At 47.9% G+C, this 16,465-nt stretch overlaps 1 protein-coding gene across 1 annotated transcript; it reads right to left on the minus strand.

Annotated features, from left to right (window-relative positions):
- Positions 1-3,190: 3,190 nt before the first annotated feature.
- TP53I13 (tumor protein p53 inducible protein 13) lies at positions 3,191-15,351 on the minus strand. Its single transcript, XM_087890395.1, has 6 exons — positions 15,168-15,351; positions 11,469-11,530; positions 9,963-10,041; positions 6,081-6,221; positions 4,786-5,380; positions 3,191-3,434 (listed from the first exon to the last, which is right to left on the minus strand). Exons 1-6 carry the CDS (start codon positions 15,243-15,245, stop codon positions 3,325-3,327), a joined length of 1,065 nt encoding a protein of 354 aa, XP_087746521.1. The 5' UTR covers positions 15,246-15,351; the 3' UTR covers positions 3,191-3,324.
- Between the last annotated feature and the right edge of the window lie 1,114 nt (positions 15,352-16,465).

A 16,465-nucleotide genomic window follows, 5' to 3' on the forward strand; every position in this document is an offset into this window, starting at 1 on the left:
TAAGAGACACAAGGAGCCCTCGACTTATGACAACTGGGGCTCGAGTTTCCGTTGCTAAGCAAGGTGAGGGCGTTCCCCAATTTTACAACTTATTTTTGCCATCTCTGGAGGTTTTTAAGAAGATACTGGACAGCTATTTATCTGGAATGGTATATAAAGTCTTCTGCTAGAGTAGGGGGTTGGACTAGAGAAGGGGTCTCCAACCTTAGTAACTTTAAGACTTGTGGACGCTGAGGAATTCTGGGAGTTGAAGTCCACAAGTCTTCAAGCAAAGCCGGCTGAGGAATTCTGGGAGTTGAAGTCCACAAGTCTTCAAGCAAAGCCGGCTGAGGAATTCTGGGAGTTGAAGGCCACAAGTCTTCAAGCAAAGCCGGCTGAGGAATTCTGGGAGTTGAAGGCCACAAGTCTTCAAGCAAAGCCGGCTGAGGAATTCTGGGAGTTGAAGGCCACAAGTCTTCAAGCAAAGCCGGCTGAGGAATTCTGGGAGTTGAAGGCCACAAGTCTTCAAGCAAAGCCGGCTGAGGAATTCTGGGAGTTGAAGGCCACAAGTCTTCAAGCAAAGCCGGCTGGGGGATTCTGGGAGTTGAAGGCCACAAGTCTTCAAGCAAAGCCGGCTGAGGAATTCTGGGAGTTGAAGGCCACAAGTCTTCAAGCAAAGCCGGCTGAGGAATTCTGGGAGTTGAAGGCCACAAGTCTTCAAGCAAAGCCGGCTGGGGGATTCTGGGAGTTGAAGGCCACAAGTCTTCAAGCAAAGCCGGCTGGGGGATTCTGGGAGTTGAAGGCCACAAGTCTTCAAGCAAAGCCGGCTGAGGAATTCTGGGAGTTGAAGGCCACAAGTCTTCAAGCAAAGCCGGCTGAGGAATTCTGGGAGTTGAAGGCCACAAGTCTTCAAGCAAAGCCGGCTGAGGAATTCTGGGAGTTGAAGGCCACAAGTCTTCAAGCAAAGCCGGCTGAGGAATTCTGGGAGTTGAAGGCCACAAGTCTTCAAGCAAAGCCGGCCGGGGGATTCTGGGAGTTGAAGGCCACAAGTCTTCAAGCAAAGCCGGCCGGGGGATTCTGGGAGTTGAAGGCCACAAGTCTTCAAGCAAAGCCGGCCGGGGGATTCTGGGAGTTGAAGGCCACAAGTCTTCAAGCAAAGCCGGCCGGGGGATTCTGGGAGTTGAAGGCCACAAGTCTTCAAGCAAAGCCGGCCGAGGGATTCTGGGAGTTGAAGGCCACAAGTCTTCAAGCAAAGCCGGCTGGGGGATTCTGGGAGTTGAAGGCCACAAGTCTTAAAGCAAAGCCGGCTGAGGAATTCTGGGAGTTGAAGGCCACAAGTCTTAAAGCAAAGCCGGCTGAGGAATTCTGGGAGTTGAAGGCCACAAGTCTTAAAGCAAAGCCGGCTGGGGGATTCTGGGAGTTGAAGGCCACAAGTCTTAAAGCAAAGCCGGCTGAGGGATTCTGGGAGTTGAAGGCCGCAAGTCTTCAAGCAAAGCCAGCTGGGAAATTCTGGGAGTTGAAGGCCACAAGTCTTAAAGCAAAGCCGGCTGGGGGATTCTGGGAGTTGAAGGCCACAAGTCTTAAAGCAAAGCCGGCTGAGGGATTCTGGGAGTTGAAGGCCACAAGTCTTCAAGCAAAGCCGGCTGAGGAATTCTGGGAGTTGAAGGCCACAAGTCTTCAAGCAAAGCCGGCTGAGGAATTCTGGGAGTTGAAGGCCACAAGTCTTCAAGCAAAGCCGGCTGAGGAATTCTGGGAGTTGAAGGCCACAAGTCTTCAAGCAAAGCCGGCTGGGGGATTCTGGGAGTTGAAGGCCACAAGTCTTAAAGCAAAGCCGGCTGAGGAATTCTGGGAGTTGAAGGCCACAAGTCTTAAAGCAAAGCCGGCTGAGGAATTCTGGGAGTTGAAGGCCACAAGTCTTAAAGCAAAGCCGGCTGGGGGATTCTGGGAGTTGAAGGCCACAAGTCTTAAAGCAAAGCCGGCTGAGGGATTCTGGGAGTTGAAGGCCGCAAGTCTTCAAGCAAAGCCAGCTGGGAAATTCTGGGAGTTGAAGGCCACAAGTCTTAAAGCAAAGCCGGCTGGGGGATTCTGGGAGTTGAAGGCCACAAGTCTTAAAGCAAAGCCGGCTGAGGGATTCTGGGAGTTGAAGGCCGCAAGTCTTCAAGCAAAGCCGGCTGAGGAATTCTGGGAGTTGAAGGCCACAAGTCTTAAAGCAAAGCCGGCTGGGGGATTCTGGGAGTTGAAGGCCACAAGTCTTAAAGCAAAGCCGGCTGAGGGATTCTGGGAGTTGAAGGCCGCAAGTCTTCAAGCAAAGCCAGCTGGGAAATTCTGGGAGTTGAAGGCCGCAAGTCTTAAAGCAAAGCCGGCTGGGGGATTCTGGGAGTTGAAGGCCACAAGTCTTAAAGCAAAGCCGGCTGAGGGATTCTGGGAGTTGAAGGCCGCAAGTCTTCAAGCAAAGCCGGCTGAGGAATTCTGGGAGTTGAAGGCCACAAGTCTTAAAGCAAAGCCGGCTGGGGGATTCTGGGAGTTGAAGGCCACAAGTCTTAAAGCAAAGCCGGCTGGGGGATTCTGGGAGTTGAAGGCCACAAGTCTTCAAGCAAAGCCGGCTGAGGAATTCTGGGAGTTGAAGTCCACAAGTCTTAAAGTTACTAAGGTTCGAGATCCCTGGACTAGAAGACCTGTTGTTCTGTGTTCTCAATCGCTGCAGTTGTTAAAGTGAATCATACGGTCGTTAAGCAAATCAGCTTCCCCCGCTGACTTTGGCTGTCGGTATCCAGCCAGGAAGCTTGCAAGCAATGGTCAGATGTTTGCTTTAACCAGGATGCTTTAACCATCATTAATACATGCGGGTTGCCAAGCACCCGAATTTAGATCGTATGATTGTGGGAATGCTGCAACGGTCATAAGTGCGAGGAGTCAGATATTTAGTGCCGTTGTAACTTTGAACAGGGAGCTAAAGAACGATCGTAAGTCAGGGTCTACCTGTATAGTGTGTTCCTTTCCATGCCGTCTTTCACATCGCAACAATTTGCCCAGGATAATATAAGGTCTCCTTCCTTGAGCAGGGGGTTGGTCTAGAAGACCTCGGAGGTCCCTTCAAGCTCTAGGATTCTATGCAGCAGATAAAAACACGGTTTGACCTGAACTGAGAGTCTTTGGGTGGAACCCTGTGCCAGTGTGAGCAGGGTGCAAAGAACGGGTGTGATGCTTCGGGTAGCTGTATGTAGGAAAATATATTTTATTGAGTAAGAAAAACAAATGCAGCGGTCAAGGCCGGAGCCCCTCCCTCCTTGGACGGTGGGCTCTGGGCTGGCGGCCCCTCCAAACAGGCCGTGCTGGGCGAGGCCTTCAGGCGGAGCTGTCGTCCTCGCTGGAGGAGCTGGGCAGGAGCAGCCGCGGTGGCTGCCTTGGGCGCTTCGTCCGTCTGGGGCGCGAGAAGAGACGGCGTTTCATGACGGCTGCAGGAGGGAAGGAGGGAGGGAGGAATAGGAGGAAGGGAATAAGAGAAGAAGGGGAGAGAGGAAGGGAGGGAGGGAGGGAGATGGGAAGAAGGAAGAGAATAAGGGAAGGGAAGGAGGGAGAGAGGAAGGAAGGGAGATGGAAAGAAGGAAGAATAAGGGAAGGAGAGAAAGGAAGGGACGAAGAGATGGGAAGAAGGAAGAGAATAGGAAAGGAAGGGAAGGGAAGGAGGGGAAGGGAGGGAGGGAGATGGGAAGGAAGAATAAGGGATGGAGAGAGGGAGGGGGGAGATGGGAAGAAGGAAGAATAAGAAGAAGGGAAGGAGGGAGGGAGATGGGAAGAAGGAAGAATAAGGGAAGGAGAGGGAGGGAGAGAGATGGGAAGTAGGAAGGGAAGGGAAGGGGAAGGAAGAGGGAGATGGGAAGAATAAGAAGAAGGGAAGGAGAGAGAAAGAAAGGGAGGGAGGGAGATGGGAAGAAGGAAGAAAATGGGAAGGGAAGGAGGGAGTGAGGAAAGAAGGGAGGGAGATGGGAAGAAAGAGAATAAGGGAAGGAAGGGAGGAAGGAAAAAGGAAGGAGAGAAAAGGGAAAAAGTAAGGAAGAGGAAAAGAAAGAGGAAAGGAGAGAGGAAAAGAAGACGGGAGGAAGGAAGGAAGGGAAAATGGAGAGGAATGGGAAGGAAGAAGGATGTAAAGAAGGAAGAAAAGAGGGAGGGAGATGGCATCAGAGGGTGGCACCAACTGGCACCAGCCATCATAATCTGCCCTCAGAGGGCAGCAGATCCTGGAAAGCCAAGATTGCTGCCAGCATGTATTGGAAGACACCCCCCCCCCAGTTGGGGCAGGTCTGCCATGGGGCTGAGGTTACTAACTGGCTGCCTATCAAGAAATCACTTTCGGGGGGTGGTGGAGGGGAATTCTGGGAGTTTGGAAAACGGCACCTCTTAAAGCAGAGCTCTCCAACCTTGGCAACTGAGGAATTCTGGGAGTTGAAGTCCACAAGTCTTAAAGCTGCCAAGGTTGAGGAAGGCTGCTCCAGAGGCCGGTTGGCATCTGCCCTGGCGATCAAACTCTGCCCTGTTTTTACTTTGCCATTTTTGCTAAATATTAGCAGTCCTCAACTTACAACCTCAGCTGAGACTTTCCGTCGCCAATCAAAGCGATTGCTGAGTTGCATCCAATTTTACAATTTTACACTGCCCTTGCTAAGCAACTCACGTGGTCATTAAGAATGCACTGTGGTCGTAAGTTGAGGACTCGCTGTATTCGGCAACTGCGCCCCAAATTGGGTGCATCTGCCCCCCACCCCCACCCCCCACCCTAAGACCACTGGTCCCATGGCCTGCACTTACCGGCCACCGTCTCGCGCCCCTCCTCGCTGCTGGTCATCCAGTAAAGACTCGGCCCGCGTCGGCACTTCCGATGCAGACGGGTGTAGAGCACGGCCAGGGTCAACAGCACCAGCAAGAAGGTCAGGGCACTGGCAGCCCAGGCTGCTTCCTCCGTGCGGGGAGTGGGCACACGGAGACCCCCCTGCCGAGCCTCCATTTCCTGGACCATCACTGTAGCCTGCTGGCTGTCCGGGCACCGGCACCCAGCCTTGTGGGCTGCCTCGACCTCTGTGGCCGTGCTGGACAGAGTTGGTTGCACGCCTCGCTTGGTGGCATGGTGATGCCCGGGTACCATGTTGGCAGCCCCCAAATGATTTGGGAGGGTCCTTTGGGCCCGGTCAGCTGGCTTCCAAGGGTCCTTCTCTTCCCTGAAGGTGGGCTGAGCTAGAGTCAAGCGGCTTTGGTCCTCCTGGGCATGGCCGCCCTTTGCTGCCAGTCTCTTGGTGCCACTCGGGGCAGGGTGAGGGAGGAAAATGGCCCTCCTTTGCCTGCCGTGTGCCCAAAATTGCTGGAAAATTGGCAGCTTCTCCCAGAGGTGGAGCAGCTTCTGGAGGGACTGGAAATGTGAAGGATTTGGGGGAAAAAATAGCAGATTGAGCTACATCCTTGACTTACGACCACAGACTTTCTGAGCCAAACTTTTCCGTCGTTAAGCGAAACATTTAAGTTCATTTTGCCCCACTTTACAACCTTTCTGTCCACTGTTGTTAAGTAAGCCACTGCTGTGGTTAGTAGCACTTACAACCAAAATGGAGGCCAAAATTCCTGTTGTTAAGTGAGGCACTGGTTAAGTGAGTCCTGCCCCCATTTTACGACCTTTCTGGCCACAGTCTTTGAGTGAATCCCTGCAGTTGATAAGTGAGTAACCTGTGAATCTGTCTTCCCCCATGGACTTTGGTTGTCAGAAGGTCGCGACCCCCGGGACTCTGCGACCGTCATAACTATGAGCCAGCTGCCAGATTTTGATCACATGACCGTGGGGGATGCTGCTGCGGTCGTTAAGTGTGAAAAACAGTCACAAGTAGTTTTTTTTTTCAGGGCCACTATAACTTTGGACGGTCACTAAACGAACGGTCGTAAGGCGAGGACCACCTGCAAACATTCGTGGTGAATGTAATGAAAGGAATGTAATTCCTTTCTTAAGCGATTTTTCCTGCTCTGCATTCCAAAGCCTGCCTTTTCCTAGAGCAAACTCAGCCCTCTTCCTTCTTGACCTCCTGGCCTGACCCCCCAACCCGCCCCCTCCCCTATTTTACCTGCTGCGCTGGGCACGCATCTCTGCCCGTCCCCTTCTGCGGCCACCGACGACGGAGGTGGGTCTCCAACCCAGAGGCCGCGAAGGCCACGTCGACTTTGGCCGTGTGGGAGGTGGAGCCCCGGGGGATCCAGGCGAGGGGCTGGAAGAGAGAGGATGGCGGAAATAGGGGGTCACCCATTCCTGTCCCCCAAGGTCTCAATGACAGGAGCCCTTGCCCACACTCTGGGGAGGGGGACGACGGGCCCAAGCAGGAAGAATCGGGTGAGGAAGATTTAGAATGAGGTGGGGGGGAGCAGAAGGGTGATGGGAGTTGGTTACTTTGGAAAGACCCCCCCCCCCGGCCGTTTGGGTACAAGACCAGCGGAAACTGCCATCTCTATGGTTGAAGCGGGGTGGTCAAAGAGCCAGATGAAGATAGAAAGTTGGAGAAAGAGAAAGAAATATGGAGAGATGGAGAGAGAGAAAGATGGAGAGAGAAAGTTTTTGAGGGAGAGAGAAAGGTGGAAGAGAGAGAAAGTTGGAGAGAGATGGAGAGAAAGATGGAGGAAGATGGAGAAAGAAAAAGATGGAGAGAGATAAAGAGATGGAGAGAGAGAAAGATGGAGAGAGAAAGAAAAAGATGGGGAGAGAGAAAGACGGAGAAAGTAAAAGAGGGAGAGAGAAAGATGGAGATAAAGAGATGGAGAGAGAGAAAGAGGTGGAGAGAAAGATAGAGATGGAGAAAGAAAGAAAGATGGAGAGAGACGGAGAGAGAAAAAGATGGAGAGAGAAAAAAAAAGATGGGGAGAGAAAAATGGAAGAGAGATGGAGAGAGAAAAAGATGGAGAGAGAAAAAAAAAGATGGGGAGAGAGAAAAATGGAAGAGAGAAAGATGGAGAGAGAAAAAGATGGAGAGAGAGGGAGAGAAGAAGAAGAAAAGGTGGAGGAGGAGGAGAAGAGGAAGAAGAAGAGGAGGAGGAGGAAGAAGAGGAAGAAGAAGACACCCCAAATTTGCTTATTCCAGAAGGTACCGTATTTTCCGGCGTATAAGATGACCCCCGACTTTTCCTGTTAAAATATAGGGTTTGGGCTATACTCGCCGTATAGGACTACTCCTCTTCCAACGCACACCAGATAAAAATTAAAAAACATCAACTGGCTCACCCACAATGGCCCCTGCAACAAGCAGGAACCTCACACAGCCACAAAAAGCCACAAAACCCAACTTTACACACACAAAATTCCACATACAGCTTTGTGAGATTTTTTTTGTGCTTGTGTAGTTAGAGTGAAACACTACAGAAACACACTAAATCTCAGAAAGCTGCACAAATATTATTTTATTTTATTTTTATTTTTATATGAAAGCAGCTAAATTTAAAACTTCCTAAACTTTAAATGGCTAGGTCTAAAAAAGAACAACTAAAAAAAAACCCAATTAACTATTTTTTTTAAAGCTCCCAAAGGGGGAAAAAAACTTACCCAATAGAACAGGGGTCTCCAACCTTGGCCACTTTAAGACTCGTAGACTTCAACTCCCAGAATTCCTCTGCCAGCTTTGCTTTGCTGGCTGAGGAATTCTGGGAGTTGAAGTCCTGCTTGATTGCAGGCAGGGAGGGGCTTGCTGATGGAATGGATTGCAGGCAAGGGAAGCAAGGCAAGTGTTGCGACTAGCAGCTAAGGGAAGCAAACTGGAGGGGGAAAACTTTTTTCCTTCTCCATGGCTCCGGCGATCCCAGCTGAGTTGCCTGATTAGCAGATCGCCAGAGCCTTTCGGGCTGGTCTGCCTGGTTACAGGAGAACGACCCCCGGCGTATAAGACGATCCCCGACTTTTGAGAAGATTTTCATGTGTTAAAAAGTTGTCTTATACACCGGAAAATACGGTAACTGGACATTCTACATTTTTTTTTCTTTGAAAACCTTTCGCTTCTCATCCAAGGAGCTTCTTCGGTTCTGAAGCTTCTGAAAAAAAGAACTGAGGAAGCTTCTTGGATGAGAAGCGAAAGGTTTTCAAAGAAAAGTCCAGTTGCTTTTTTGGGAAAAAGCATCTTTGGGACAACTGTGGCTTGGAGGACGGAGAATCTCCAGTCACTGAGGAAAGAAAGGAAAAAATACCCCCCCCTTCAGACGAGAAATTAGACCTCAAATCTCATGAACTGCTACGTGTCAATCAACAAGGCAAAAACAGCTGTCAATGAAATTCAGATATCAATAAAATATTTGTAGCTCAAGGTTGAGGTTGAGGGGGGTCCTTGGTGGTCTCTGAGCTTGGTGGTTTTCCTGCAGACGTTTCATGACCCAACTAGGGAACATCATCAGTTCTAGAAGGGAGTGGGGTTTGTGGAGAGGATGAGGAGGAGGAGGAGAAAAAGAAGGAGGAGGAGGCGAAAGAGATAGAGGAGAAGGAGGAAAACTGGAATAATCCGTGTAAACTTGGTGGGTTTCTTGCAGATGTTTCATGACCCAGCTAGGAATATGATTAGTAGCGCATTGTGCAGCATTGATGATGTTCCCTAGTTGGGTCATGAAACGTCTGCAAGGAAACAAATCAAGCTCAGAGAACACCAAGGATCCCACAGTTCTCCTCCTCCTCCTCCTCCTGCAAACCTTCCTCCCTTCTAGCACTGATGATGTTCCCTAGTTGGATAATAAAACGTCTGCAAGAAAACCACCAACCTCAGAGAGTACTAAGGACCCCACAGTCTTCCTATTCCACCTCTCCACAACTCCCCTCTTCTAGCACTGACGATGTTACCTAGTTGGGTCATGAAACGTCTGTAAGAAAATCAAGCTCAAAGAGCACCAAAGATCCCAGTCATCTTCTTCCCTCCTCCTCCTCCTCCTCCTCCACCCCGTCCCTTCTAGCACTGATGATGTTCCCTAGTTGGGTAATAAAACGTCTTGCAAGAAAACGACCAAGCTCAGAGAGCACCAGGAGCCCCCACAGGAATGGAAAGAAGCCTTAATTTAATTTAATTTAATTTAATTTAATTTAATTTAATTTAATTTAATTTAATTTAATTTAATTTAATTTAATTTAATTTAATTTAATTTAATTTAATTTAATTTAATTTAATTTAATTTAATTTAATTTAATTTAATTTAATTTAATTTAATATTTTATTTTATTTTATTATTTAATTTAATTATTTTATTTAATTATTTTATTTTATTTAATTATTTAATTTAATTTAATTTAATTATTTTATTTAATTAATTTAATTTAATTTAATTTAATTTAATTATTTAATTTAATTTAATTAATTTAATTAAATTAAATTTAATTATAATTTAATTTAATTATTTAATTTAATATTTAATTTAATTTAATATTTAATTTAATTTAATTATTATTTAATTTAATTTAATTTAATATTTAATTTAATTTAATATTTAATTTAATATTTAATTTAATTTAATTTATTTAATATTTAATTTAATTAATTAAATTTATATGCCGCCCCTCTCCGAAGACTCAGGGCAGCTCACAATACATTTAAAAAAAGAATTATAAAAAAACATTGAAAAATTAAAAACATTAAAAACTCATTCATGCCATTCATGGCCGTGAACGAGCCTTAAAGAGGCTCCTTGGCACATCGTAGCCCGGGTGAACCCACACAAAGGCAGCTCCCAATTCTGCAAAAGGGGCTGGCGTCCCCCGTTCCTCCCAGGAGACCCCCCCCCACCTTCCCCATTTGGCACCATGTTTCTTCCTGCTCCATGGAACGAGATCTCCGCAGCCTGAATTCAAGAAATTAACCGTACACCAAACCACAATGAATGGCTTCTTTGTATTAAAAGGAAGCAAGAAAAAATGGGGAGGGGTGGGTGGAAACCCCCAATTAGGGGCTGGGGGTGTGTGTGAACGAGAGGCCCTCTCCTTGTTCCCGTCCTACCTTCAGCCTGGTCAGCCAGTTTTGAGGACGATGGTCTTTCCGTTCCCCCAAGGCTGCCCCAATGTCGCCTTTGGATCCACTGAGGAGAAACACAAGCGAAAAGTTGGCAACGAGCACCTCTCCAAGCAGCCCCCCGAAATGTGGGGCCGTAACTTAAGCAGCCACCGGTGGAGCCGCTGGCGCCCGGTAGTTTTTGTCCCGGTTCAGAGTGTGATTGGGTGAGGGGATGCAAGCTTGCCGGTTACACAAGACGCTTCAGCTGAGAGAAGGAATTCTGTGAAGTCCGAAGGATGACACCACCCATCTTCTCTATGGAATAGAGCGGAGCCCTGTGTTGGGGAGTTATCAGGTAGTCCTCGACTTGCAACCTTACATTTAGTGCAGGGGTGATATCCAAAAACTTTCTCTACAGGTTCTGTGGGTGTGGCAGGGGAAGGATACTGCAAATTCCCCATTCCCTCCCCTCCTGGGAGAAGGATACTGCAAAATCTCCATTCCCACCCCACTCCAGGGGAAGGATACTGCAAAATATCCATTCCCACCCCACTCCAGGGGAAGGATACTGCAAATTCTCCATTCCAACCCCACTCCAGGGGAAGGATACTGCAAAATCTCCATTCCCACCCCACTCCAGGGGAAGGATACTGCAAAATCTCCATTCCCACCCTACTCTGGGGCCAGCCAGAGGTGGTATTTGCTGGTTCTCCGAACTACTCAAAATTTCCGCTACCGGTTCTCCAGAACCTGTCAGAACCTGCTGGATTTCACCCCTGATTTAGTGACGGTTCACTAGTCAATTTATGATGCTAAAATAAAATGACTTATGACTGTTTTGCACACTTACAACCATTATAGTTGTAAGCGTGGTTGCAGATGCTTGGCAACCTGACTCATATTAATGACGGCCGGAGTGTCCAGAGGTCGCATGATCCTCTTTTGCGACCTTCTGACGAGCCAAGTCAATAGGGAAGCCAGATTCATTTAACGACCGTGTCACTAATTTAACAACCGCAGTGATTCGCTTACCAACCATGGCAAGAAAAGTCGTAAAATGGAGCAAAACTCACTTAACAAATGTTTCACTTAGCAACAGAAAACTTGGGCTCAATTGTGGTCGTAAATCGAGGACTACCTGCATTTATGACAGTCGCAGTGTTTCGGGGGGGGTCACGGGATCCTCTTTTGCGACCTTCTGACAAGCCAAGTCAACGGGGAAGCCAGATTCGCTTAACAACCGTGTCACTAACTTAACAACCGCAGTGATTCGCTTAACAGTGGCAAGCAAGGTCGTAAAACGGGGCAAAGCTCAGTTAACGGCCGTCTCGCTTAGCGACGGGCATTTTGGGCTGAGTTACGGTGACAGTTTGAAAAACTTGCAGGTTTGACAAGACCCTTCAGCAGAGAAGAAGAATTCTGTGAGACCCAAAGGATCACAACACCCAGTGTTATGAAATGGAGGAGAACGCAACCCTGCGTCCGGGAGTCCTCGTAGTTGTGACAATTCACCTGTCGCCAGGAAGGTTCTGATCAGGAAAACTCTTCTGGTCCATGAAGATGGCCTTGTTCTCCTGGAAAAATGGGGGAAAATGTGGCTGAGCACCCCCAAAATTTCCTCTTTTACCATCTGCACCCCTGCAGCTGCTGTGGGTGCCGAGGCTGCCTGCCCCACTTGGGTTGGGCCTCGGGGAGACCCGCTGAGGATGTGGGTCAGAAAAGTTCCGAGACCCCCCTTTGACACACGTCAAAAGGGGCAGGACTTTCCACGAGTCTCGCTGCCATCTTGAATTTTTTGAGACCCTCCCCTCCCCCCCATCTCCATTGAGACCCCCAACCTGCTTCTTTTCAACTCCTTTTTTTTTTTTGCAAAAAAACTTTAAAAAAAAAAACACATACAAATCATCCTTTCGGAACAGAGCATTGATCCGGTCATAAATTTGTTCAATTTTTTGTTCATTTTTAACAGAATCTTATGTATTCTATTTTTGCCATAACACTTATTTCTTAATCTTGGCTCACATATCTCAACTATTACCATCTTATAAAAAGCTTACTCATATTAACTTAATCAAAACAATTCCCCTTCTATTAATCCACCTTGAATCTTAATTCAGATAATACCTCATAATACATTTCACCATTCTTACCCTAACCCCTCACTATTAACAATACAGTTCAAACATGTTTATATTTCAGAATCTTATTTCCATTTCTAAAACTTCCTTACATTTATTATTACTTCATATAATATTCCTTAAATCGTTATTTCATTATTATTTCATCAGATTTAAATCTTATCTCTAAACTTTAGAGATAAGATTCTTAACCGATGAGCCAAATTGGCTTAATCATCTTATATTCACATTTTATATGTATGTTATGTTAACTGTTCACCGCCCTGAGTCCCTCAGGAGAAGGGCGGTATAGAAATTAAATAAATAAATAAATAAATAAATAAATAAATAAATAAATAAATAAATAAATAAACAAACAAACAAACAAACAAACAAACTTAAAAATATAGCAATTTAATATTTAAACAGAGTTCTTAATTCAACTAATACTACATAGTACAATTCCCAATTACTTCTCTAAATTCTGTCTATTTAGCAATACCATTTATATAAAAACCAATTATGTAATTCTTATTTATAAATCATAGTTTCAACTCCTTTTTATTGCCAAGCAAGAAAAAAAGGAGGCGAAAAAATATTAAACCCCCTAGAGAAGGAATGTCCCCTCATTCCTGCCTTCTCTTGACAACTCTGCCACCGAGCCTGCCCCCACGTGGTTCGAAAATTGGTGGCAAATTAGGGCTTTATAAAACTTTATTTCTTCAGTGTTTCTCCATTTGAGGGCCCTTTTAAGATGTGTGGACTTCAACTCCCAGAATTCCCCAGCCAGCTAATTCGAGAGTCCAGTATGGACTATGCTAGCTGGGGAATTCTGGGAATTGAAGTCCACACATCTTAAAGGCATATTAAATTGACAAAGGTTGCTTTAAGTATACAAATTAAATTAAATAAAATAAATAATAAATAATAAGTAAAGTGTGATTCCCTCTCTGCATGAGGCCTCTGTTTGTGTCTTTGTGTTTGCGTATCATAAGATAATTTGCATAGGAGTTGGGGGCTTTAAAAGCCCCTTTCCCAAATGCCAGCCCCGATGCCAGTTTCTTGCTTTTTGGCAGCCCCACATCAGCTCCTGAGTTTGGCTCTTGGGGGAATGGTCTTTCTCAAGGAGGGGGGGCAGCTTTGCCCCCCGGGGAGAAGTGCCAAGGCTCAGAGCCTCTGCAGCTGCTCTGGCCCAGCACTTGGCAACTCTGCGGGCAACAGGTGGCACTGCCAACTTGGGATCTGCTTGGCACAGTTGGGACAGACTGCGGCTGCCACTTGGGCAGCTGCTGATTGGACCAGGGCAAAGAGGGAGGGACCCCTGGTTTTCCGGGCAGCCAATGGGGGGAGCCCCCAGAAATTTCAGAAATATAAGCAGAAAACAAGTCTGGGTGGGTCTCAAAGCAAGCCAGCAAAAGGAACGTGGCTGGTGGGTCTTAAAATCCACCTGGTTTTTTTTTACCCAGGAAAGTCAGAGCATTTTGCAAGAGCTGGGCAGGCGGCATGGAGATAAATTTTGAGGGTTTTTTTTTCCTTCCCCCCTAAAATCTTCCTCGGGGTGCACAGAGGAGCAGGCAGCAGTAAAGGCTGGCTAGGGTCTGAAGGCTGCCCCCACCTCTTAAATAAATAATTTCTATGTTTCCCTGCCTCTTTGGGATGTTATATACTCTCTTTATGCTTTTAATGTTTTATTTGTACACTGCACAGAGTTCCTTTTGGAGGGAGAGATATGCGTGTGTGTGTGAGAGAGAGAGAGAGAGGGAGAAAAAGGAAAGGAGAGAAAAAGAAAGACATGGAAGAGAGAAAGGACAGGGAGGGAGGGAGAGAGAGAGAGAGAGAAGGGAAATAAAAAAGGAAGGAGGGAAGGAAGGAAAAAGAAAAATGAAAGAGAAAAAGAAAAAGAAAGAAAAGAAAGGATAGGAGAGAAAATGAAAGAAAGAGAAAAACAGAAGAGAGTGAAAGGAGAAAAGAGAGAAACTGGGAGAAAAAGAAAAAGAGAGAAAGAAAAGAAAGGATAGGAGAGAAATGAAAGAAAGAAAAATAGAAGAGAGTGAAAGGAGAAAAGAGAGAAAGTGGGAGAAAGAGAAAAAGAGAGAAAGAAAAGAAAGGATAGGAGAGAAAATGAAAGAAAGAAATAGAAGAAAGGAGAAAAGAGAGAAAGTGGGAGAAAGAGAAGAAGAGAGAAAGAAAAAAAAGGAAGGAAGGAAGGTGAAAGAAAAATAGAGAGCGGGAGAGAAGGGAGGGAGGAGAAAAAGCATCCATGGGCACCCTAAGAAACAACGATGACATTTGATAATAAATCATCAATGAAGGAGAAGCGACCCCCACCCCAAAGCAGAGAAGCGAGGGGGTCGGTGGGGGCGAGGGATAGGCATGGGGGCAGGGCAGGAGGGGCTCAGCCTGGGTCCGGCTAGTCCTTTGCCCCTCCCCACCTTTCCGAAGCGCCCCCCCTCCCTTCGGGCTAGAAGAGGCAACTCCGGCCTTTGAACCTTGCCGGGCATCAGCTCCTGCCAACGCCTCTCCTAAGGAGCCCCTCTCTCACCCTCTTCCCAGGCTCCCTTCGGGGGGTCAAGTTTCTAGTCCGTAAGGCAGCTACCAATTCAGCTACCCATTGGCAAGACCGACGGATCCCCCGCGGTCAACCCAGCGGGACGGGCGAGCTCGGCAAGGCTTTCCCCACCTTCTGGGGTCCCTGGAGGGCATCCATACCACCCCGGACGCCTTTTCTGGACCACTCCCCTTTCCCTGCAAAGGCGGGAGGGTCCGAAGGGGCTTTTGGGGAGTCGGGGGGGTCGCCTTTCCCATCCCTCCCCTGGTCGCCCTGCGCTGCCTTCGCCCCCGACACCATGCAGGCTGCTTCGCAGGACTCTGAACCCCGGGTTGCCCCCCCCTCCGCCCCCGCGACACGTGGCTTGCAAAGGTCGTGGGAAAGTAGAGACGACCCCCGACCCGCATTCCCGCCAGGCCCGGTTCGCACAGCCCGCGAAGCCCCTCCCGGGCCCGAAGCGGAGCCCTGGGGACGCCCCTTCCTCGGGGTGGGGAGGGGGGGAGAGGGCCGCCCCCCCCCGATCCGCCCCCGGCGCCCCCGCCTCACCTGCCCGCCGCCGCTGCCCGCCAGGCTCAGCACCAAGAACAGCACCGGCGCCCCCGGAGGCGGCCGCGGCTCCCCCATCGGGCCACGCCGCCCCCTCCTCTTCCTCCTTCGGGGCCAGCCGAGGCGGACCCACCGCCCTACCCAGCCTTGCCCTGCCCAGTCCAGCCCGGCCGGGGCGGAGTCGGGGCGGGCTTCCCCTCCGGGCTCTCCGCTCTGCTCCGCCTTGCCGGACTGGAGGAAAATGCGAAGTGGAGGTGAAGATCCAAAATTAAGCAAGAGGTGGAAGGGACCGTAGAGGTCTTCTAGTCTAACCTGCTGCTCAGCTTCCTGTGGCCTAACTTCCCCTTTTAAATTTGTCTTATAAATTGGGGTGTTTTAAATTTGTTTTGGGCCGAAGTATTTAATGTATTTTAAATGGTTTTTTAACGTTTGTATTTGGCTGTTCACCACCCTGAGTCCTTCGGGAGTAGGGCGGTATATAAATTTATAAATAATAATAATAATAATAATAATAATAATAATAATAATAATAATAATAATAATAATAATAATAATAATAATAATAACTTCCTACCCTTATAAGGATGAAAGATCCCAACAGGATGGGAAAAGCCAATGCAATCCTAAATTGCACCAACAATCAAGATCAAGGGAGGTACTACTACCACTCTGTAAAGCCTTAGTAAGGCCACACCTAGAGTACTGCATCCAGTTTTGGTCCCCACACTATAAAAAAGAGGTTGAGACTCTAGAAAAAGTGCAGAGAAGAGCAACCAGGATGATGAGGGGACTGGAGGCTAAAAGATACGATGAACGGTTGCAGGAACTGGGCCTGGCTAGTCCAGTGAAGAGAAGGACCAGGGGAGACAGGAGAGCATCTTCCAATATTTGAGGGAGGGGCTGCCCCAGAGAGGAGGAAGGGGGCCAAGCTATTCTCCAAAGCACCCGAAGGCCAGACAAGGAATCATGGATGGAAACTGAATAAGGAGAGATTCAACCTGGAAATAAGGAGAAATTTTCTGACAGTGAGAATCATCAACCAACAGAACAGAAGTTGCCTTCAGAAGTTGTGGGAGCTTCATCCCTGGACGCTTTCAAGAAGAGACTGGACTGCCCTCTGTCAGAAATGGTGTAGGGGCTCCTGCTTGGGTGTGGGGTTGGGCTAGATGACCTACAAGGTCCCTTCCAACTCTGTTAATCTGTATCTGTAACAGGGTGGATGGGCTAGAAAACTTCCAAGGTCTGTTCAAGCAGGAGATCCTATAACCACTCCAGATAAATGGTTGTCCAATCAAACC

The sequence above is a fragment of the Pantherophis guttatus genome, chromosome 1 (assembly GCF_059756535.1).
Source record: "Pantherophis guttatus breed Tessera chromosome 1, ASM5975653v1, whole genome shotgun sequence".
Lineage (NCBI taxonomy): Eukaryota > Metazoa > Chordata > Lepidosauria > Squamata > Colubridae > Pantherophis > Pantherophis guttatus.